Below are 24,070 nucleotides of genomic sequence, written 5' to 3'. Positions count from 1 at the left end.
TTGCTTATTTACACTGTACTATGCTCAACTACGCTATTCAGGTTTGGAAGTAATTCCATTGTTGTTGTATTAAATAAATACTATTAACCTATAGTTTATTCAACAAAGCTGAAACTGCAAAGGAAACTAAAATACTGAACTTGACAAAAGACTAAACACATTGGGTGGACTGCAATTCTTCCACTTAAACCAGTTGAGGTTTAAAATTGAAAACGGGTCCTAAAAAAGAACGGTCTATGAGCTCAATTGCAACATACCAATTTAGACCACAAGGTGTCAAAAGGCCTCTTCAACTTCAACACATCAGCAGCAACATAACCTAAACCCTTTTTTGGGCCAGTCTAGATCGTGTAGCAGTCTGGTTTAATTGTGGGTTTTCTACCTTTGAAGGGACAGTATTTCCATTTTAAAAAAAAGATGCTTGCCAATTTAAATAGATGACGTCAGGTAAGATGTTCATAAAACAATCATTGACATCTATTTTATATTTATAGAAATAAGGTCTAAAAAAATGTATGATATAAATAAGACTTTGGTTTTTTGGTTTTTATTAAATTTCATTCGTTGGTGCTTATTTTGTGCTTATTCTCCACCCTTGCAGCTTTCACTTTTTATATACTGTATAAAATTGTTTTCGGTTACTTTCCAAAATTCTTGGGAGTTTTTTTCTGTCACTATGTATGAATTGGATAGTATTTGCACACAATTGTACCTTCTTTCCTTTGCCATCTTTCACAATGAAATCCTTATGGTGACAGGTATATTCTTGTGTTTTTTTTAAATAAGTTTAGTCATCATCAATTTTTTACCCCTGTTTTCACCCCAATTTAGCATGCCCAATTATTATATGTATCCTTGGGGAAAGGCCGCTGGAAAGGTGCTCCTGCCAATCCGTCATTTTTCACACTGCAGATCCACAGCAATGCCACCAGACCTATAGTGCCAGAGGACAACACAGATCTGGTGGCTCCACTGCAGAACGACAGGCACCCTATCAGCCACAGTGGTCGCTGATGCGTGGCCAGCCGTGGATTCCCCTGCCGACCGAAGCCCTCCCTACCCAGGCAGCGCTCGGCCAATTGTGCGCCGCCTCCTAGGAACTCCCGGTCAGCTGTGACATTGCCTGGATTTTAACTTGTGATCTCCAGGCTATAGGGCACATCCTGCACTCTGCGCTGTGCGCCTTCACTGGATGCGCCACTCGGGAGCCCCCTGTGTAATACAGATTTAAATCCTGCAAACAAGCCTCCATTCCTAATTGTAATCTTGTTTTAAATCTCACAAGTGGAGTCTCCAACAGAAATTTTGGAATTTGCTGCCACTCAGTAGTTGGGGTGGGTTTAAAGTATTCACAACAAATCAATGATAGATACAAAATCAGGAAGGAGGGACAAAGAGACATTTACTAAGATAAAAATAATAATACAAATGCTTTTAAAAAAGACCAAATTCCCACTGGGCTTTTTTTTTTTTTTTTTAATTTTTTTTATACATTCTATTGATTTTATTATTTCTATGTAGTACAGCTGCTAGAAGATCATTACCTTTACTAAAAACGTGCATGGATAAATCTACAGATTAATCAACTAATGCCCATAAAGGAACCAATCAAATGTTAGTGTTTTCTTTATTTTTGATTTACTTTGTAGTTAAGCCTTTGCAATGTTAAAATATTATTTGCTTATTTAAGGTTTCTTTGCTTAGAAAATAGTAACCATGGCTGTCAGTATATGTAACATAAAGAGTGTGTATACAGATCTGGTTTAAATGCCGACACCTGCATAGCATTCATAAAAAAATTACCAAAAGCACATCTCTGATGTGTATGTGTGTCATATAAATAAATAAATAAAATAAATAAATGAGAATGTGAAGCTCCGCCTCAGTACAACTTAAGTGCCCCCCAGGGCAGTGGCATCGAGAGCTAGCATCAACATACGTACATAACCAGAAACTGGTAATTTCTCAGTATCCTTGTTTGCACCTTCTGCCTCCTCCTGATCGCCTGCAGAACCAGCAGTAGACAAGCGAGCACATGTAATGAGCGAGCTGGTGTAATTCTACAATAGACAATGTGGGGAAGCTATAAAAAAGGCCAACAAGATGCTCCGATACACTTTGAAAAGTGCTGAATATAAAGCAAGAGAAATAATGTTAAAACTGTACAATGCATTAGTAAGACCTCATCTTGAATATTGTGTTCAGTTCTGGTCACCTCTCTACAAAAAGGATATTGCTGCTCTAGAAAGAGTGCAAAGAAGAGCGACCAGAATTATTCCAGGTTTAAAAGGCATATCATATGCAGACAGGCTAAAAGAATTGAATATATTCAGTCTTGAACAAAGACGACTACGCAGCAACCTAATTCAACCATTCAGAATCCTAAAAGGTATTGACAATGTCAATCCAAAGGACTTTTTCGACCTGAGAAAAGAAACAAGGACCAGGGGTCACAAATGGAGTTTAGAAAAAGGGGCATTCAGAACAGAAAATAGGAGACACTTTTTTACACAGAGAATCGTGAGGGTCTGGAATCAACTCCCCAGTAATGCTGTTGAAGCTGACACCCTAAGATCCTTCAAGAAGCTGCTTGATGAGATTCTGGGATCAATAAGCTACTAACAACCAAACGAGCAAGATGGGCCGAATGGCCTCCTCTCGTTTGTAAACTTTATGTTCTTATGTTCTTACAATAATTCAGTTACAGGGTTATCCATTTTGTTGCTGCAGTTTTAGGGTGAACAACTATTCACAAATACACAGAAATTATGCTGGTAGCAAATATGTCATTAGTACAAGGTGTTGAGTTATGACCATTAATTGACAGCATGTGGGAACCAAGGAGCTACTGCTGCCTGATGTCAGGCCCTTTGTCCTTACTTTGGCACTTGTGGATTTTCTTCTTTTATCTCCAGCCTTTGCTTCATCTTCCTCCACCTCCTGTTCTTGTTCTTGGCTGCTGTCAGATACAGGGTCCTTGCCGGTCACACTCCCCACCGGCTGCATATACATAGGAAATTAATCCTGCAGCATCAACACCAATATCTACTTGCACAAAAACACTGATTACCCACCACATTTTCTTCAGAAGGCTTTTAACTTTGGAGGAAAAACTCTTGGGTAAAGTAACTTTTCATATACATATAGTACAATACAGCCGCCTTTAAAGATGTGCAAGATGAACTATAAACACAAGTAGCATATACTTTCCTGTAGAACTTCCATGCCTTCCTATCCTAGAGTTTTACCTTCTACTGTGCTGAACTTGCCCTATGACTAATGTTTGCTCATAGTACATGATCAATGTTTTCACCAACAATAAAAAACACTTTAAAAGCATTACTTGTAGATTTGAAATGAAAAATTTACCTCTGGGTCAGAGAGCTCGACTTTTGGGTTATTTTCTATTTCCCAAAGGCCTTCATTAAAACCCTTCCTTTTGTTGGGCTTAGCGTACTTGTCTTTGTTTTCTGCATAGGGGAAGATGTCTTTGGGGCCCAAAAATGCACTGCAAAATAAAATCAATTTATTACATAATGACAAGAAAAGCCACAGTAATATCATTTAGGTTAGGTCAGGGTCCATCGATAAATCGTGCTGTAGTTTCATGGCTGAATCTGAGCAGTTTTTAATTTCATAAACAAGTCCTTTCCTTTAAACTGAGACATATGTATTGTTACCTGGTAGGAGCTGAGGAAATGTACTTCTGTTGCAGCACAAATCTTGTGACTGCCAATGACATGCTAAAATGAAGGATAGGTGACTGCAGGCATATATACCTTTTTTTCTACACTTATTTACACAAGACTTCAACTTGGTAATTAACACAATATAACTATAACAGTAACTGACTGTGGCTGCTGTAAATCAGATTAGCAGTTCCATCGGGGCCGTATAACATACACCTCAAATGAATTATCTTTCCTACTTACGTCTCATGAGTGCCAAAGAAGAAAATTGGCAATTTAACATTGGAAGGTTTTACTGCTCCATCTGGAACATCATCAACCTAAAATAAATACATAAATAAAAGCAAAAATAGTGAACCAAGATCATGAAGATTTAACACCTTGTGCAAATGAAGATTGGAGTGTTTAGACAAATAAGCAGCAGCCACTCCTAGTATCAACATGATATGATTCATCTGACAAGCTAAATTATACCTCATTTCCATGAGCCACTCAAACCGGTTTGAAAACCCTGCTGCTCCTGATACTGCATCTGTTAAATTTAGCCAACCTGCACTGGCTACCAATCAGGACTGCCCCCGATTTTTTTCAGACCCTTTCCACAATGCAGGATGGGTGAAGTAAGTCACAACACTGACCAATCAAGTAACAAGTGGGCGTAAACATTTTAATCCAAATCCAGGCTGAGCTTGTTTTTTCAGTGCTTTAAAATTCTGGTGTTTTTTTTTTTTTTAGTACCAAAAAGCTCTAAAGAATCATTAGGATAGAAGCAAAGCAATAGTGTCCATCATTCTGGTTCTTTAAACAAATTAATGTGACCTTAGCCGCAAGGCTTTCTGGGAAAGAACCGCAAACATCCGTCAAAGTTGCACTGCATGGAAACAGGGCTCAAATTGGCAACCTGTGGGTCGCCAGGGGCGACTAAAATTTGTCTCTGCGATCATATTAAAATTTGCACTCTCCACTGGCTACTGTGGAGGGTGGGGAGGTCGATACACCATTAAAATGTGGTTTTGCCATGGAAAAAAAAAAAAAAAAAAAAAAGACTTCTCTTGTACACAGCGCTGCCACGAAAATACAGCCACTTTCTATGTCACGTTCTCCTTGCCATGTGACTCTTGCCATCATGTGAGCCGCCAGAACTGCAATTAGTACATGTCATGTGACTATGGCTGCGGGCACGTATCCTACAATCCATGACTGACACATTGCATACCGCTTTAGGGCAATAACTTTGGGCATTGCTACAACCGTTACTGAAATGTTGTACTTGATATACAATCGCCACCGTTTCGAAAGAGGGCGTTTGTTTTGACGCGATTCACCCGCAGTAACCGATGGACGGTCTAAACTCCCACACAATAACCTGACATTAAAAAATGTCCCCCAATCACCAGTACAGTAATCAAAACAAACAAGCGTGTATGTGGTTAAAAAATCTTTAACACACTAATAAAAAAAAGATGTATTAAAACCTATGAATGTAATAAAAAGTACAGTAATTTGTCGCGTATTCGACTGCAAATGGGACCAGAGTATGCGAGGAGGTGTAAAAATGCAGATAAATGTTTAAAATACCATTATACACAGCTGTAACAATTACTGCGACTATGTTATTTTGAGATTCAGCTTTTATTAGGGAGCTCCCCTAAATCCCTTGTTTAGAAAGATACTGGGTACTAATGCTCGTGACAGAGTAGCTGTCTGCTGTGTTGGTGCGTGCATTTGCTGCCGAGTGACAGGCAGGAGAGCAAGATGAAGGTTGAAGTTGATACACCCAGCAGGCGAACAGGATTGATTTACCTATTGTAGCACTGAGCTGCTTCAGCAAGAATAGTAGAATCTGCCAGAGCTGAATGATGCTGTATCTATTAGGTTTAGATACCAATACAAGCATAACAAATACAAAAGAAAAACAAGGAAAACACAGATCTTTTCAAGAAAGCTGGGAGACTTTGTATAAATGCTTTTTATATTTTTTAAACGCTGCAATAACAGTTCTGATTGTGAAGCATACACACTATAATTTGACAAAACAGGCGATTTACTTGCACTATGCGGGTGCTCGAGCCCCAGAGCACTCACAGAATCACCGCCTGTGCACCCATTACCAGTGATTAAAGCCTGGTTTTCAAACTAATTATTGCTCACCAGTACTGTATTCGTATAAGGTGTGTTTTAAAAAAGTAAATTTCAGCTTCCAATCACGTAAAATATGCTGACGATAACGTAAACACCACTAAGTTACAGACAGTGAGTTCCAGGCTTTAAAACGTGTTACTGTTTATAGAGAAGAACTCAACTTTACTATGTATATATTGTGTTATTATGTTTTAAGCCACATACTACGATAGTGTTCACTATAGTAATTGTTTACTTATTAGTTTTAAAATGTTCAGTAAAACGTGACCTATTATTTGACCTCGTTAGTACAATCGGCCCCGGTTATTATGTATGTATATTTGTATTTAGGCACGAGGATTGCACAGCACTTCACGTGCAAGTAAAATGTAATATGTGAGCACGGGGAATTGCACTTTATTAATTCACATGTAGTTGTACCGCAACTCCAATTGAACGATTGATTAGCAATCGAGTCTCGGTATAGCTGCATAAAAGCAGCATGTTTTCACTCACTCGGGGTTGTATGCTCGGCGAGTGGAGAACGGGATTGGAGATGGAGGTAATAATAATGGTAATAATAATAATAATAATAATAATAATAATAATAATAATGTTAAAATATCAGCTCACCGTGTTTGTCTGTGTAGTCCGTTTTGTTTGTCTCTTTAATTTGGCGAAAGTGCCGTGTCCTGTGTTTTTGTTTGTTACAACCTTTTTATTTACTGTTCTGTTCAATGATTAAATGCTCCCGTGTGGCACATTTGGTAAAAGGCAGTTTCAGGGTCAAAAGCCTCCACAGGAGCACTGTCAGCTGCAGTTTGAAACAGATTTGATGTAGTACTAGCGCTCTGTTTTTATTCGATTCATAGCACTGAACGCTCGCTCACACTTGGCACTAATATTATACATACAATTTATTTTTTTATAACAATTATTAATTTTTCCAATTTTGGAATGTCCAATTATTATTCAACCTGGCTCACCGCTGCAAGCAAATGCTAGCACGTTTGATGTTTGTAATTACAGTAAAATTCTAAAGAGAGTGCATTTAACCTGGTCAAGTTTTCCATAATTTTTGGGAGGAGGGAGGGTGTTTTGCGGATCAGTGAGACTCGCAGAGGTTCCAGGAGACTTGGGCCGTCTGCATTTGTCACAGTTCCCTCCTCAAAACTCAGCTTCAGGTTTTTATACGTTCTTAGCGCCTTAAGTAACAATATTAAATTGAGTCGCTTTTTTTAAAATCGCAATTTCTAAGTTGTTGCTATACCTTGAAAGTACCCATTTTTTGTATAAGCCAAGGTCATAACTTAATAAAGTGAAGACAGTTAAACTTATGCATAAGATTTAATTCAGAGTTATATTGATCAAGCGCTCCAAAATACGGTTTAACAGACCCTCAAAAGCATTTACACTTGTTACTTCCAGTCAGGTGTAGTTATAAGGGTTCCACTAAAAAGATCAGTACCATTTAAGCAAACAATAGGACACTTAAACAACAATGTTACCACAAATGTATTTAATGATCTAAATTTAAAATAACAAAACCCCTTTTCAACTCAAGTTTTAGGGCAATCAAATTGCATTGTGATGAAAGCAAAACAATCAACATCCATACGAATAACATTTCTGTAACACTGATGAATGTATTTAAATGTGCTGAATTGGTCTATGAGGAACTTTGGCAAAAGAGGTTTTGATAAAAGTAATATGGAGTATGATTTTTAAACCTTTTTCATGAAACCGATCTTTAGTAAACTGAGAATCACATACAGTAGCTACCTAGGCCAATTGTTTCCCACAGCGAGGTTAACCAATTATTTGTGTTACTTTATATTAATTACCAGTAATCTCATTAGAAAGTGGAAAGTGTGTTGGTGCCTGGAAAGACATGAATTTTTCAAGCAACAAACCAATAAAGAAAGGAGTTCGCCAGTTATCTTCATTCTTGTATTCACATACTTCTGTGCAAGCTATACTGTTACTAGCACAACTACAACTGCTTTTGCATACCGATTTCCTGCATCCACATGTAAATAACTGCAGCAGAATATCTAACAGTTTGTCCTCATTGACTCTTGCGTTGGGGGTAGTTGTTATTCTTCTTTTGGTTCGAGCACAGCTTCTTGTAGTGCAGACAACTCACACCATCATTAGCCTTGTCATTATACACTGTAGTCACCAAATTCTTCACAGCAGTAAAAGTTTCCATTGAAAGCTTAATTCTGGTGCCCAAACTTCAGATCAGAAAATTGTGCAAGCTTTGCAGTAATACAAGGCGCTTTATTTTTTACAATGCCTGCCAGAATCACACCTTGTAATTGCATGTAGTGAAGCAAGTATATTGCACAGGTCCGGACCACATTTGGTTGCAACCGCATGCGCTGTAAAAAAAGTGTTGCTTGTCTTTTATGCCAGTTCTTAATCAGAGTTCTTAGCTATCTAAAGCAACGGTTCTCAAACTTTTTAGATCGTGCCCCCCTTTGGGTTTTCTATAATAGTTCACACCCCACCTCCTTTCATAACTGAAGAAAACTTGAAAACACTAAGCATTCTAACAGAATAAGTGACACTGCTTACCTGATTAGTGCGATGGGTGTGCTTGTTTTGTGCAGCAGACCCATTCTTAGCTGGATGCCCGAGACAGCAATCCGAAGATCTCCTTCTACTTGAAGACGAGATCGGTGTTTGTTCTTAATGAAAACCAGGGCAGAAAATCAGCGTCTCATATTCTGAACCCATTTCCTTACATAAGATTGAAAACAATCTTGAATTTTGTGGACGAGACTTAAAAGTTCACTATTTTTACTTCAGTTTTCAGAACACAATTAAGTTCCAGTTCGAGTTTCTTAGAAGACAGAGCTTCCCTGTGTATAACGCAATGCGTGAAAACAACATGCGGCGCCACTTGCAGAATTTTTGCTTTCAGTCCAACGTGTTTTCCCCCCATCATAGCACAAGCCCTGTCTACACATACACCAACAGAACATGCCCACTGCAGGCCTTCTTTGCGCATTACGTTGTCGACATAAAATATTTTTGTCCCGTTGTCTTTCCTGGGAGTGATGCAAAATAATAAATCCTTGTGTAGCTTCCCGTCATAGCAGTACATCCTATACACAAGTAGCTCACCTGAATTAGAAATGTCCATAGACTCATCAAGTTGCAAGGCAAATATGGGGCTCTGTTTAACATGTTCAATAAGCTGAACCTTTATATCATTAGCAATATCTTCAATACGTCTTGCAGCCGTATCATCAGACAACGGAATATCTTCAAGCGGAGTTGCAAATTTATCTCCATGCATAATGCGACACATTGCTACCGCAGCAGGAAGAGCAAGTGTTTCTCCAGTTGTGTGTGGCTTTTTACATATAGGTATGAAACTTCATAGGAGGCTGCAAGTGCTTTTGTTGGGATTGTTTGTTTGCTCATAACATCGCATTGACCTCTCAGTTCTCATTCTTTTCGCTGAAAAAACTGACTTGTCAGCATGTGTCGCATGTTTACTTTGCAGATGCCTCTAGTTTTACAGGTTTCATGCCATCTTGTGCAAACACTTATGTGCATAAGACACACTGTGGGTACTGCTCATCTTCATAATCAAGTTGGTGAAGCCATACTGTATGTATGCTTGATATTTCCTCCTTTTAACTTTATTCTGCGTCAGGGCCTTACTTTTCCGCTTCACTGCATGTGTGACTGGCTTTTCGGGATCTGCTACCGGCACTTGAAGTTGAAGCAATTTGCTTCCTCGTTTGTCTCTTCAGTTGTTTTTTTCCCCCCCTTCGCCCTATTGAGCCAACGATCCATTTTACATGCTCAAAAACACAAAACTGTGACCGCTACCAATGCTTACATGTAAACACGTTACACCACGTGGTAGAAATCTTGAACAGAATGATGCAACGATGCACAATATAACGTAACCGAATAACAATGTGTCAAATACACAGTGCCATCTACAGACCATATTTGGAGCATCAGTAGTAAGAGTTACTGCTATAGGTAAAATATGTTAAGCATTTATTAATTTTTTCCTAAAACTTTTTGTGCCACCCCCCCCCCATCCAGCACCCCTAGTTTGAGAACCACTGACCTAAAGAAAACCAACATCTGAATCTGGGGTGCATATAAACAGTCATGGGCAGTTAAGCACAGCATGTGATGCATGTAGGAAGAGACATGCATTAGCCTCTTCATGTGTTGCATAGAGCTCTAGAATGTCTGCAATTCCTACTCTGCTAGCTTATTTCAAAAACTGCCTGCAATTACGAACTTTCAAGGTTCCAGAGATTTGCTCATGATACCATGCCAAAGTTCACAATATCACAGAAAAGCTGCTAAGTTCTCCTTCTTGTGTGGGTTGTTGTAGAACTTGCCTCGGGTCACAGGACCTTGCTGCTTGGAGTTTGAATCTTTAGTTCACCGCTGTGTTGTGAACCTTGTCTTTTGGATCTTTCACCAGCATTTACTGAATCACTGTGACCATTAACGTTCAAATCCTATACTCAGTCACACACAGCACAGATCTTAGCTGCTACAGGTCTCTAACAATATGCGTTTTTAAAATAACAAAAGATTTTAATGTAGTTTCCATTTTTACTGTGGCACAGGAGGGGTAACATGCTGTTTAGTGTGTCAGAATAAAAGGCAAAAGATCTACCAAAGACGACATTTCATTGGTTCAACAGCATTCTCAAATGCCATGTTTTGCAATGGTTACTGCAGCTGTACAACCCCCCTTAAGGTTCACATTTAACTGAGTTACAAAATCCGTTATATGAACTCATGGTGTGTTTTGTCACAAAAACTGGTAATCATTAGTGAAACTTTAAATAACTCCCTGCATTGCACTGTTTGTGTCATTTTTACTAAACCACTAAAAGAGAAAGTTAAAATAAACTGGTGAGATCTCAGAATAAAATTACTTTGGCGTAACTGTCATCATGGCACTCCAGTCTGATTAGAACTGGAGAGATAAGCAAGTGCTAATAATGTTTAAGTTTTTCTTCACATTAAGTTATTTAGTTACTCATCTAACGCAGAGAGGAGCAAATGATACTCTTAAATTATAAATTTAACTTAACCTAGATCTTTCCACTTAGTTATTCATTTTTACTAGCTAGAAGACAACTGAAGGTAATGCCTGGTGTAATAAATAAAAATGAAGTAGAAATACAAGATGATCTTAATTTATTTGCTCCCAGCGCTATAGGTTTGAGAAGTTTAATCACCTACTGCGCCCACCTTGTACAGTAGCAGAAATGTGTCTATTGTTGCTGTCAGGTGGGGTGGGGGTTAGGGAAAAAAAATAGAAAACATCTACTTTCTGGTAGCGATTTGAGTAGTTTTAAAGTTACAGAAGTAGTCTTATAACAGGCATAAAATACAATGAGATGTCAAATCGAACAGGGCTGTGGAGGACACGTCAGTTTTAAAGACAATTGGAAATGGTACAGCACCGTAACTTACCCTGGCTGGCCAGTGAGGGTAGCCCTTCATTTTGGCAAAAATCAGATCGCCTGGTTTGTAGTCTCGAGTCATGTTTGCCCGATTCACTTAGTCACCTTCAAAACAAATCGGGAGAATGAGCTGGTTCCTATAAAAACAAAAACACATCGCGGCTTTGACTGTCTGGATATACCTAGGTAGGGGCTACTGCACTACTTGCAGTGCACACATTAAACAGTAACTGCAAATTAAAATACGTCATGTTACACACCTGACGACGCTTCAATACTGGCAACTACTATTTTTATTTTCACTTTATTTCAGATAAATCGCCGGCACTCCAAGTCCAAACACAGTCCAGCTCCGACCTGCGTCCTCAGTATGAGCTATTAAGTCTCACTTTATTTAAAAATATACATCGTTCATAATAAGGTCGGTTTACTTTTTTTTTTTAAGTTTATTTTTTTCAAATCGAACATGGACCTACGCAATAAACATAAATATATAAGCACTGTAGTCTGTAGCTACAAACTGTGCAATATTGCATGCAAACATTTTGCATTTCCTATTTGGCCTAATACGTAAAGTTTATTGCTCAACATGCGTATACATTTCCCTAGAGGTAAAAGAAAAAAAAAAAAAACGTCAGCTCCAACCATAGATATATGATGTTCACTGGCAATGGACCAAAATGATGGATACATTAATGTCAACCCCTCCCCCAATCTTGTTGAACACAAAACTACTATAATTAACAAGCTACTTCTCACCCGTACATAACCAAACATTTTCTGATAAATAAAAATAAAAATACAACCATCACACAATTTAAATACAAGTAGCCAATATGAAAATAAAACCATTCAGACATTTATAATCAATTTAGAAACCGCACCACCCCTAGGTCGAAGAAAACAGTTAATTGAGCTACGGCTTTTTCAAAATACGCATGTTATCAGCTCCCTCACCGAATTATTATAAAGCTTTTAGTATTTTTAAACTTTCCTAACATTGAAACCAAAACCAAACAAAAAATTCATGCTTACCAACTACAACCACAACCTTTCAGCACTGCCCGCGCCCGCACAATCTAGACTAATCTGCAATCCCGCGCAGCTCTGCGCCGGGAAATACCACTGTAATGGGGGGTGGGCCACTATATTTTTCGAGAACTGTTTAAAAATACAAAATTTACGACAGTTATTTGTTTGTAGATACACAACCAAGCACTGGGAACATGCTAGGTGAAATTTTCTCTTAAAATTATACATACCTACTAAGCCGTACCCCCTTGTTTATTGGGTTCTTCCACAAACTTCATAGGGTTGAGCAAAATGCACAGGAAAACAGATGCGGAGATGCCGACATTAAGTGGCAACACATTTTAAATAACAGAAGGCGTTGATTTCAGGAAGCCACATTCTGTATGCCAAAAGTTATGCCCAAATTAATCCAGTAGAAGAACCTTGTATTTGGTCTGACTGGCAGATACACAACGACTTCATTAGTGTATGTTCTTATTCATAAAAATTCAGTCAGGGAAAGTTCTGAGGGATTGGACATCATATGGACATTTAGGAGACAAATCCATTAGGGCCAGAACGTGGTACATCGTCAGAATGTGGTATATGTACCACAACTTGAATGGTGTATCAATTACACACTTCAATCAATTGCTATAGTCATGATTTCAAGCAAATGCTAAAGTTATAGGTTATTGTTTTGCAAACTAAAAACGGGAAACAACCAATTTCTCGTAAAAGAAAAACAATTCACAAAATGAACAAAACAAAATGAGAAGTCACTGCAAACTTGCACAAGTACACAAATTCACAAGACCAATCTATTGCATTTGATAAATATTACCATACTATTTTCTTAATGGTGGAAAATATGATAAATTACATAAAAAATGACGTAAAAGACTGGAAATTATAATAAATTCAATAAAAAGATGTAAAAGAATGAAAACAACATACCTGATCTGCTTTCTTAGTGACGGTTGTTTATGTAGCACGAGCAAACGCAGTGTGTGCTGTGTACCACGTTTTAACACGTACCTGGAAACAGCACTACACCGGTATAAATGGACTGTTCTTTATTATTATTTATGCAAATTAGAAAAATAATCTCACTGTTGCAAGTCAGTATCAGTCACGAGGGAGAAAAACAATAAAACATCTGATTGGACAGATAGTAGCTGTGGGTCTTTTTGACTTCCACCACTTTTCTGTCTGTACCATGAAACCAGTCTGTAAAACTCAATTTCCAATATCAGACTTTTGGGACTGAATCTGCAGCTGATGGAAACAAGCAAGACTGATTTCAAATCACACCACATCACTCCTAGTGGCGGATGGAAATGGGGCAGGACTGCTGTAATCTGAATGCATTTTGTGTCAGAAGGAAGAAGTGGGTTAGATCGTTGGATGTTCAAAGAATATTTCAAGCTGCAGCCTGATCGAACAAAAAAAAATACCTCTGTAAAATGTAAACTGTACCTGAGAAGTGGCTTTTTGTAACTGTAAAGGGTTATATTTTTAAAAGTAATATGTAACTAGTTACAATTTTGCTCAAGCAAGTGGTACAGTAACATATTACTTGTTAAAAGTACCTTCCCCAACATTGTTTGTTTCTTATACTGTTGTTTTACCCTAGCTTCTATATCCATGACTGGATAAATGGCTAATGTTTTAACAGGGGTTTTAAAAGTGATAATAATTGGCCATTCTGGAGTACAAACTTTGCTGGAAGTTTCCTTGCCCAATTTACCTGAAGGAAACAGAGGAGTAGTACAGAGAAAAACAGAAAACACCTTCCAGACTATACCCTATACCTATACCTATCCTATACCCTGTTGACAGTGTTATTGCAGTTTTTTTTTATCCATTGATTGTTTTTTTAAGCATAATTGTACTGCTCCATTGTACAACTAAGTTGTTTCCTGCTGGTTATACATGTTTGCCTGAATACTTACCTCAAAATAGGGCCTTGAAACTACTGTAATGAAACCTGCAACCATAACAATAAACACTATTTGGTGTAAAGACTTGGAATTGAAAACACATGTATTAGAATCTAATGGCAATGTAATGGTCAAAATATGGTAACAAAAGAAAACCAGACTGACCTCTATTTAAAGTGAATGTACAGTTGCTAAAATTATATATTTCCCTAAATTGTACATGCCATGCACATTCCATCACTGTTTAGGTCTAAAATGTGGAGTTTTCAAAGAAAGCTATATTTTAAAACAGGATATTTGATTCTATACCAGGTAACGGAGATATCTGTTTGTATGCCTTGCTTTGTGATAGTCTTGCACTTTCGTGGTCATTTCACTTGACTGAAATTATCCTCACCCTTTCAGGGCCTTTATAGTCAGTAACCAACTAGATGCTTTCCATTTATAACTGACATGCTTTGTATCCAATAAGATGTTTGACCCTGAATACACTGCTGAGGTGAAATGTTCTCAGAAGGGAAGCAATAATAGATATCCTGGAAGGCAAGGCAAGCAAATTGAGAACTTTCTTTTGCATAGTGTAGTACCTGATGCCATTTTTTGTAAGGTACCAATTATTTTGTTAGCTACAGCCACTTTAACGGACAGTTGAACCTAAATCTTATATATACCAGTATATTTCTTGCGAATAATTGTGGCTTGCTGTAACAGGGGAAGTGAGTCTGACACAGATCCTTGGGTGTTGACATGTCACACAGATGCGCAGATTTAATTCAACGCAAGTGCTGCCACTAGGGTACCAGCATTGGTAGCCCTAGTTTTAGATTTAATAAAGAAAACAAAATAAAACAGCGCTAAAAATAAAAGTTTGCTACAAAAGGAGAGCATTAGCCTCATTAAAAGAGATGTCCCACTCCAGTAACCTACTACACTATGAAAACCTCTCTATACTGGTTGGGATCAACATCTCCTAAACTAACCTACTGCTGTTGCTCCCGCAGTCCAAGCCTCCCAGTGAGTCCGGGTCTTTATGACAGTCCTGGCTGAGTAGAGCCTTTACAGGCACCCTCTTGCAATTGAAGGTTTTCCGCATTAGCTGTCCTGTAGAGCGGACACTCTCATCCTCGATGTAAACAAAGCACACGTGTAGCATGGCAATGCAATCACCTCAAGCTGTGGCGCAGATGCATTTTGAGCTGCGTGCAGCCTCCCTGGACACGCCCACCAGCCAATCCAGACCTCCCGATCAGCTCAGCGCCGGGTGAACCTACCTGCTCAATTGGTTGCCCAGCAACACATCTCCTGTTCCAGGTCCCAGCTGCACACATTTGCACATGAACCAGCAACAGGGTTCTTCTGCCCACATATGTAACTTATAGTGAATTTATCTATATATGGAAAAGACCCTCTTTCTGCAACTAGAACCCTGCACTTATATTGGCAAGAGATTAATATCTTTAAAACACCTGCTATTGACAAATTAACCATCCCCAAATAAATGCAACTCCCAGCTATACTGGCTTTTTTTTTTTTAGCAGCAATAAAGCTGAATGTTGTGGTTGTAACTACTGTACCTTTTATTGGTAACCACAAGGACAGTAGCAACTGTAAGCAGTTTTACCAGATGAATAAAAATCAACTGCTTTTGTACATTTCTGTTAGCCCTGCGCTTTTGATTAACTGAAAGGAAATGCTCAACAAAATAACTTGAGCATGAAAAATATGAACAAGCATGAAAATTATATGAAACATGCCTAATCGAAAATTATCTTCGATGGCAATTCAATGGAGGGAATTTATTGGAAGCAAAATAGAAGTTACAATGTTATTGGCATAATATTTGGGCATACCAGTGGTATTACAATGGTATGAACCAATACACACCATCACAGTACAATTGTAACATACCAGAAACACTAGGTAACAGGAGTATGAAATATCTGTGGGATTTTTCTTTTCCTTGGGTGGTAGTTGGCACTGTGTTTAAATTAGCAGATTTCTTGGTCCTGTGCTTTCAGGATTGAACCTGTTATCTGAAGAAGCCCATTATGGGTTCAGTACTGAATATCCCTGGGCTATTGTACTGCTGCAGTAGGACACAATGGATGCTTTGTCCAGCTGGGCCTTTGCAAATTGGTGTCCTGTTGTTACTAGTTTTTTTTTTTTTTTCTTTTTCTAAAGGTTCATGTGACCTGGCTGTCTTATTTTATTTAAAGATAAACACCACAGACTGCATTTGTAGATCTCTCAATCTACTCCTCCTACTATGTACTGTACTCAACTGACCTAAGCACCATGTTACTGTTCTTAATTGAAGCACTATCCTTGCACTACTATTATGTCATTGTATATAAATATTGTTTTAATCCTAACTTATTGCATTTTATCTCAGGCTCTAAACTGATCAGCAAAAACGACAAGGCCAAAATGGCCTTCAGTTCAATACATCTGTAGAGAGCTCCAAGGCCACTAAGTTTAAGTAAGCTCCAAAGTGTAGGCTGTCATGTCATTTACTCATATATAACCTGAATTATTGGCTACATAAAAAAACAACACGGTTTAACTTAATAATAACTATTTACTCAGAAAATGTGTTTTTTTTTTGTTTGTTTTTTCCAATCAGCAGCCTAGATTGGAGCCTGCCATAGCTTCCTGTGCTGATGCCAGGCATGGATTATTGCTAATCCACAGCACCATTTTTGTTCAATTTTAATTAGTTCCCATGGAAATCTGCAGTAAAATGTCCTAAAATCTACAAAGAGAAAAATATATTTTCTGCAGCAATTACTTTGCAATGAAAAATAGCATTAATGAGTATTAATAAATCAGAACAATGACATTTTACCTTTAAATTAAGCTTCATGTAATATATAGTTCAGCCAGTGCAAAGTATGTTCTATACATAGTCTTTAGAAGCTACAGATTTGCTGGAAAAATGTATTACTGCTGAGTAATTAAAAAAAAAAAATACATTCAAGGTTTTCTTTTTTTTTTTTTTTAGTGCAGTTTGAAAAACTAAAAAAGAAACTGCTTATTTACATATTTTATACACATTGGTAAGTAAAGTTGGCATTTAAAAGAACTGTTTCATCTAGCACAATAATCACACTCTGCACCTGTATTTTTAATTCCTACAAACATCCAATTAGATAACCGAGCTCGAGAACCGTACTTAAAAGCATTTAAATTAATCCAGATCAAAGCGTCCACGCTACGGCTCTGTTCCACACTATGCCTTTAACCGTATCAGTTGCCTTTAAACTGTATTAAGCACAGTTAGCGTCTACACAACGCAATGTTTAATATCGTACTTGAAACCACCTCAGGGGGTAGTCTCGAGTCCAGTTCTAAATTAGATTGCATCAGGTAGTGCAGTGTGGACTCTATAATACCAAACCATATATTTTTTGTGTATCCTCCAATATCCTTAAATGCTTTCAGATATGGTTTGGAGTGTAAACATTACAAATACAGTACTCAGAACATTCGCCTGGAATTGAGAGCGACTATCAATACTATTTGTAGCAGATACAATTTCTGAGGCCTGTTGTAAAATGGTGGATCACGGAGCAACATGCTCAGATGCCAAAATGAAGGCACATTGATATCTGAAGTGATGAAACTGGTCAAGGAGAACTTCAGAAACGGCAATCATGGCATAGATAGCAAGGTGGTATGTTATCCAATAACACAGATTGAATATGTAACTGGGGTATTTCAGGGCTTAAATTGTTTTGGACCACCTATTTCAAAGTTGATTCTCACAGAGGGGTGACCCTTCTACGTCACTGCGATGGGGTACTCCCCGCCCCTGTGCGTATTTTATGTTATGTGTTATTTTGTATGGTTTGGGTTATGTAGCACAGGTGATTTAAAATGTATTGTGGCACCTGTATAGATTGGCAGGGATGGGGTTAAATACCCCTACCTGCCTGGGTTTATTGTGTTCAGGTGGCTGGGGTTCATTGGAGTAATTAATGATCAATCAGCACCCAGCCACCTGAAATAAAAGGAGGCTTCAGCTTCCCATTATGGAGAGGAGGGTGCTTGTGCTTTCTGATCTAGTGAAGGCATTGCACAGCCTGGAAACCTTTATTTTTGTAAGCCTTGTTTTGTGTTTTTCTATTTGTGTTTAAATAGCTTTGTTTTGGCCCCTGTGCCCTTTTATTTTGTGTTTATTTGTTATTAAAAGTATTATTTTAGAACTGCAGTCTGTCTCTGGGTCTCTATCCACTTGCCAGCCTGTCACATGAATATATGTATTTGTGCACTGTGTTTTTAGGTCAGCAGGGAAGTATTAGTAGTTCACATGTAGACTGTGCTGGGCTGAATGATTAGCAATCAAGTCCTGGCACAGATGGATGGATCATGGATCTTGTACTCAAGGCTGGGTGTTCAGAGGAGAGAACATAAGAGAGGGGAGGAAGAAATATAAAGAAAGTAAACATGTGCTACTCGTGCTGGAAGGATGATACTTGTTTTGGGGGTTTGTTCAGTGTTTGTTTTGTCTGCTTGTTTTGCCCATTGGACTGTTTTGTTTTTGTAGTGTTTTGTGTTCAACCTTTCTGAAGTATTTATTTTGCAATAAACCAGAGCTTCACTGTCTGTACTGGTTGCCTGTATATTTCCTGGTCTGACATCACCACCAAGCTTATACATGACAGTCACCCATGTGTATTAATTCCAGCCCAAAATGGATTGTGATACAAAAACAGTGAGCAAACATGGCACAGATTGCAAGTTGGCCAATAATGCAAATTGAATAAGTAACTGGGGTATTCCAGGGTTAAATCGCTTTGGGCCACTTATTTCAAAGTTGATTATCACAGAAGGGGAACCGTTTACTTCACCCCATATGCACTTATGCTGGCCCAAAATATTTTCATACAAAACAGCGGACAAACATGACACAGATTAAAAGTTGGCTAATAATGCAAATTGAACAAGTAATTGGGGTATTTCAAGGGTTAAATCGCTGCTGATAGTGAACAGGTGCAGAGGTGATGCAGTGCAGAAATAATCACAGGCAGACAATTATAATCCAGTTTAGAAAAGGGTGCTTTATTTTGTATTCCCAGACTGGTGACCAAACAAGAAAGCTCCCTGCAATACACACCAATGTGTAAAGCACAGAGGTAAATAATGTAAATGGTTTTGCAAACCAAAATAATACAATACACTGTCACCAGTCCGGGTGTGTGCTGTAGTGCTCGTGGGGGGTGATAACAATTCTAAACAGTGAGTGTAGTGCAGTGTTGATCTGGTTTAGTGCTGGCCCAAGGCGACAGCTCCGGATACGTGCTTAGCCGTCTAGTGATCTACAAACACAGACAGTTACTTAACAGACATGAAAAAACAAACCAAACACTCACAAATATTTTTTCTCTGAATCTCACACGGTCCCTCCAGTTTATAACAAAAAACCCAAGTGAAGGAAAAGATTAATAATTCTCTGGCCCCTTTATGCTAAGAATGGTGTAAAAATTTGAGCAAAACTAATAATTATCTACCTATTGTGTGCTCATTTTTAGCGTTGGTGTTTTGGGGGGAATAACACCAAATTACAAAACAGCAACGGACAACGATCATTGAAATCCCTATATAAATTAGCAATTTATGTACACTGAAGACATGAAAGGAGTTAGAATGTGTACTGCACCATTGCATTTTAAAGTATTGCATTTTTAAGCCCGCTCTTTCACAATTCAGTTTCATCCTGTCTAATGCCTCCTTTCTGAGGTACTATACTTGACAACTGTAAGTTCACATTATTATTATTATTATTATTATTATTATTATTATTATTATTATTATTATTATTATTATTATTATCTTGGGCTCACATACAGAATAATTACAGTGACACTGCCAGTGAACACCTGTGATTCTGGAAGTGTGGTCATTTTGGGTCAATTGCAACTAACTGAAAGCAGCATACTAACTGGGGATGATCCCGTGGTTAGTACACAGCTCCGTACTAAACTAGTATGCAAGTTAAATACCAATTACAACAAACTTGGCAGCTCAAGATAGTCCCCAGGTGTGTACTAAAAAAGGTCTCAATTACAACGAACCCCAAAATAACTGCTGCTGCCCTCGAGGGGATGCTAAGTATAAGACTAAGTTAGTCTAACCCTTTCTATATACTAACGATTTATAGTACTGTACTAAGTGAAATGTGAAAAATCCCAAAATGTATTGTAGCATGCACGGGGGAAGGCAGCAGCAGGGCTGGTAGGTGACATAATCACATACAAAGACATAAGCCTGATATACGTTCCTTACAAAGGAGCAGTCTCTTTTGCACAGCGGTATCGGTGCTATGCTTCAGTGCAAGAGGTCACGGGTTTGCGCCTGCCCTCTGCCTGTGTGTGGATTGCCTTGCCCTGTGTGAGGAGCCTGCCTGCGGGAACCAAGGTTCACTACATTGGTGTTAGAAGTGGACGCAGGTACTCCGGCATGCACTCATCGAACTGGTGCCTGCTGAGCAAGTCCGGGGCGGACTTGAGGCTGGCAGGGGAGAGTGTAGCGTGCATGGAGGAAGGCAGCAACAGGGCTGGTAGGTGATGTAATCACATACGAAGACATAAGCCTGATATCCGCTCCATTGCGCATGTTCACAACAAAGCAAGAGATCACCCTTATCATGTGACGGGGCTGTAGTAGAATGATGACTTGTCTTAGAGCTGCACACGCACGAATACAGGGCTGGAGCTACACGGTTGTAGCCTATGTCTGCAGAGAGACCCCTCCTCCCAACACGTCTTTCTTCATGGCGAGACCTTTTTCTGAGGGTTAACTCAGAGTTGTGTATGCTATTTTTAGGGTTCGGCACGGGTAGAACATTTAAAATCAGCCAGACCCGCTGTCAAAATAAATAAATAAAAATAACATTAAATAATAATAATAATAATAATAATAATAAATAATACATTAATCACAAATAGTATTCTTTTACATGCATAATTTATCTTTTCAGATCATTCCGTGTAGCCTCTTTCACTTTCAGTGCTGAAAATGACGAAATAAATAAATAAATCCCAGATTAAATTACGTTTCACTTTGCGTTTTTTGTGGTGTGGTTTCATATAAAGAAGCGATTATAAAAATGATTTACTGTTGTTTAATAATGTCTTTAATTACTGCTTTTAAATTTTAGATACATTGCAGTAATCAAGACAGTCGCTCTCTGTGCATGACGCTGTGTCGGTGTCACAGAGTGCGCGTGAGTCCATTAATTACTGACATTTTCTGCCTCAGTAACACACAATAAAAAGTGTAATAATCCAGGTAAAAATAAATAAATAAATAAAAACAGAAGCGGGACAGGAAGAGAGAAAAATGCAAGAAACTCCACAATGAATTGACAGCTAGATATCATTTTTGGAAGGCCACCCAAGCCAGGTGAAGTCATATTAGCCTTTGAGACGGAGCGACAGAGGAGCGGGCCCCATAGTAAGAGCAGCCCCTTACAAAAATGTACCATTAATTACCATAGGAGTTTACCATTAAATATTACCATTTGTATAAAATTGGATTTCAAATTTTAATTTAAATGGTGTTTTGGAGCACTCTGTGTGGTAGCTAATGGTAATATAGATGGTATTTTCAATGGTAAACTGAATGGTAATAGTATATCTCAGTGGTAAACTCAGTAGTATTTTAAACGGTAATCTAGGTACGTTTTGGTGGTATACTGTAAGGTATCTTAAATTGAGGTTTTAGGTTTATAAGCAGATGATTACGTTACCATTATAATAAGATATTTATATATTGTATTGATTTAAAGTTTTATTTAATTCTTTGTCATTTTAAAAAATATAGAAAAATGTGCAAGAAACAACAATATGAACTTATGAAATGAACTCTACATTTTGGAGTTGGTTCTCCTGCAGAAATAATCAGCCAACATTTTTTGGCAGAAATACACAACAGTTTTATTAAATAATGGAATTTCGACATAATTTGCAATTTGAAAAAAAAAAAAGTGTGTCTATTGTTGACCACATTGCTCTGGAACACTTGAATAACTGAACCAGTCTCTGGTGACACATGGGGGAGATACTCAGTTCTTCCTCTTCCTTACTTAGTTTCATGGTTTTGCTGTTAATTAAGGTAACCAATATTTTAGAATGTTAAGTCCTGTAAAGCCTAAACATTTCAGATTATGATATCTAGCACTTATAAAAAAAAAAAATGTCTCGTTATTTATTATTTTATTGTGCCTAATTAGTATACCTCAATTTTTCTCCCAGTTTGGGATGCCTAGTATACTGATATGCTCAATCTCCATACACACAGCTAATCTATACTTGCTTTGGAGTACTACAAAATAGGGTTGGCTGTGCTCCAGCTATGGAGCCCTTGGCGCCTTGGTGCTGGAGCTGGGGATGCTGAAGCACTCTGGAGTATGGAGCCAGAGCTGAGGTTCTGGAGCAGCTCCATTCTTTCCTGCATTTCACATTTTATAGGAAGAACGTTTCCTGATTTATTCAGTTTGAACAGTTGCATGAACAAAATAAATACGTATATATATCTATGGACAAAACATTTAAATAAGCAAATGTGAATTATTTAATGTAATATTTATATTGATATAATTTAGAAGGAGAATACATTATCCTAATGTAAATAAAAAACATTTAAGTTGTTGAAAAAGTACTCTTAGTCACATTAAGGACACTTTATGAATACATCCTTTGTGTCCAGGCATTGTTTTGAGCTGGTGTGTTTTCTCAGCTGTAGTTACATACTAGACAGCAGCTTTCTTTTGGCTAAAAGAAGTAAAGTTATGGTCATGCACCTACACTCCCTCCCAAACACCCTGTGGTATAAAAAAGGCAAGGTGGTTGTTGTTGATGTTGACCTTGCAAACTATTTCTCAATACTGTAGCTTCAATCATTTTGAGGATATTTATGACGACCATTCAACGGATGTCATATGGCATAAGACATGCCAAGTTAGAATTACAGGCCATTCATAAGGTTCCTAGTAGCTGCTAGATCCCAAAACTTTCTAGTCTGTTCCTAAAGGATTCCAGCTTGGACCACCCCTAACAGAGATGCAGGCAGTCAGAAGAGAAAGCTTGCTTCTGATAAGCTTGCCAATGTCTGAGCAACAACAGCTTGCCTAGCGCCCATTTCCAACATGGCAACCACTTGCATTCGATCATCTCCTTCACTCAATTGTTTTGATTTGTGGTGTCAGACAGGAGTGAACAGGCATTTTTTTTTTTTTTTTACAGTAACCACTAAATTTACACATTCAGTGATCTGGTGCAGTTACCTTGCACAGGAAAACTGCCATTTTGCCTCAGCTGCCTTCATATTCTACTAGTCTGTTATTCTTTCTGTGTAGATTAATATTCCATGCTTACTATTCCAGCAAAAACAATTATGTTGCCTATCTGAGTGTTTCATAATTCAGCACAATAGAGTGCTTAATAGTTATGAATGATGGCCCAATTGTAAGTGTGATTTTTCTATGAGGATTTTCTATTTACTAACTCACTGTTGCCATAGTCACAGAGGGCTCACAAATGACAGTTGCCCACCCCTTGTGTTCATTTCTAAAACCACCTTACTTCAGAAATTCATCCCCCATGGAGAAAATATATTTTTCCTGTTATAATTTACACATAGGCCCATCATTTATGTTTTTTTCCTATTGGCAAATCGTAGGCAAATTGACCACTTCATAATAAATGTATTACATAGGCAATTTCCCCAGGGTGGATAACCGATAACACAATCTCATTAGCACTAGATGTTAACTCCTGCGCGCCAACTAAACTGTGAAGAAGCGGCACTTACCTGCCTTCTGGCGCCTTAGCGGGCAGTC

The 24,070-nt window shown here is 38.1% G+C and overlaps 1 protein-coding gene across 5 annotated transcripts in view; it reads right to left on the bottom strand.

The window, feature by feature from the left end:
- Positions 1-24,066, bottom strand: part of LOC121323141 (PC4 and SFRS1-interacting protein-like) — a 33,850-nt gene extending 9,784 nt beyond the window's left edge. The window contains exons 1-5 of one of the 5 annotated variants that reach the window (XM_041263957.1): positions 24,043-24,066; positions 11,286-11,412; positions 3,933-4,009; positions 3,370-3,508; positions 2,881-3,000 (exon numbers count right to left, since the gene is read on the bottom strand). In XM_041263957.1, coding sequence (XP_041119891.1) covers positions 2,881-3,000; positions 3,370-3,508; positions 3,933-4,009; positions 11,286-11,357 — 408 coding nt within the window. In that variant the 5' untranslated portion in view covers positions 11,358-11,412; positions 24,043-24,066. Of the gene's footprint in view, positions 1-2,880; positions 3,001-3,369; positions 3,509-3,932; positions 4,010-11,285; positions 11,413-11,535; positions 11,558-12,310; positions 12,385-12,537; positions 12,559-24,042 lie in introns of those variants that run through there. The other 4 variants (XM_041263987.1, XM_041263967.1, XM_041263998.1 and 1 more) reach the window with 4 other exon arrangements.
- Positions 24,067-24,070: the final 4 nt, after the last annotated feature.

The sequence above is a fragment of the Polyodon spathula genome, chromosome 1 (genome assembly GCF_017654505.1).
Source record: "Polyodon spathula isolate WHYD16114869_AA chromosome 1, ASM1765450v1, whole genome shotgun sequence".
In the NCBI taxonomy this organism is placed as follows: Eukaryota; Metazoa; Chordata; class Actinopteri; order Acipenseriformes; family Polyodontidae; genus Polyodon; species Polyodon spathula.
Note: the sequence above shows the minus strand (reverse complement) of the source record. Positions and strands in the feature narration are given on the sequence as shown.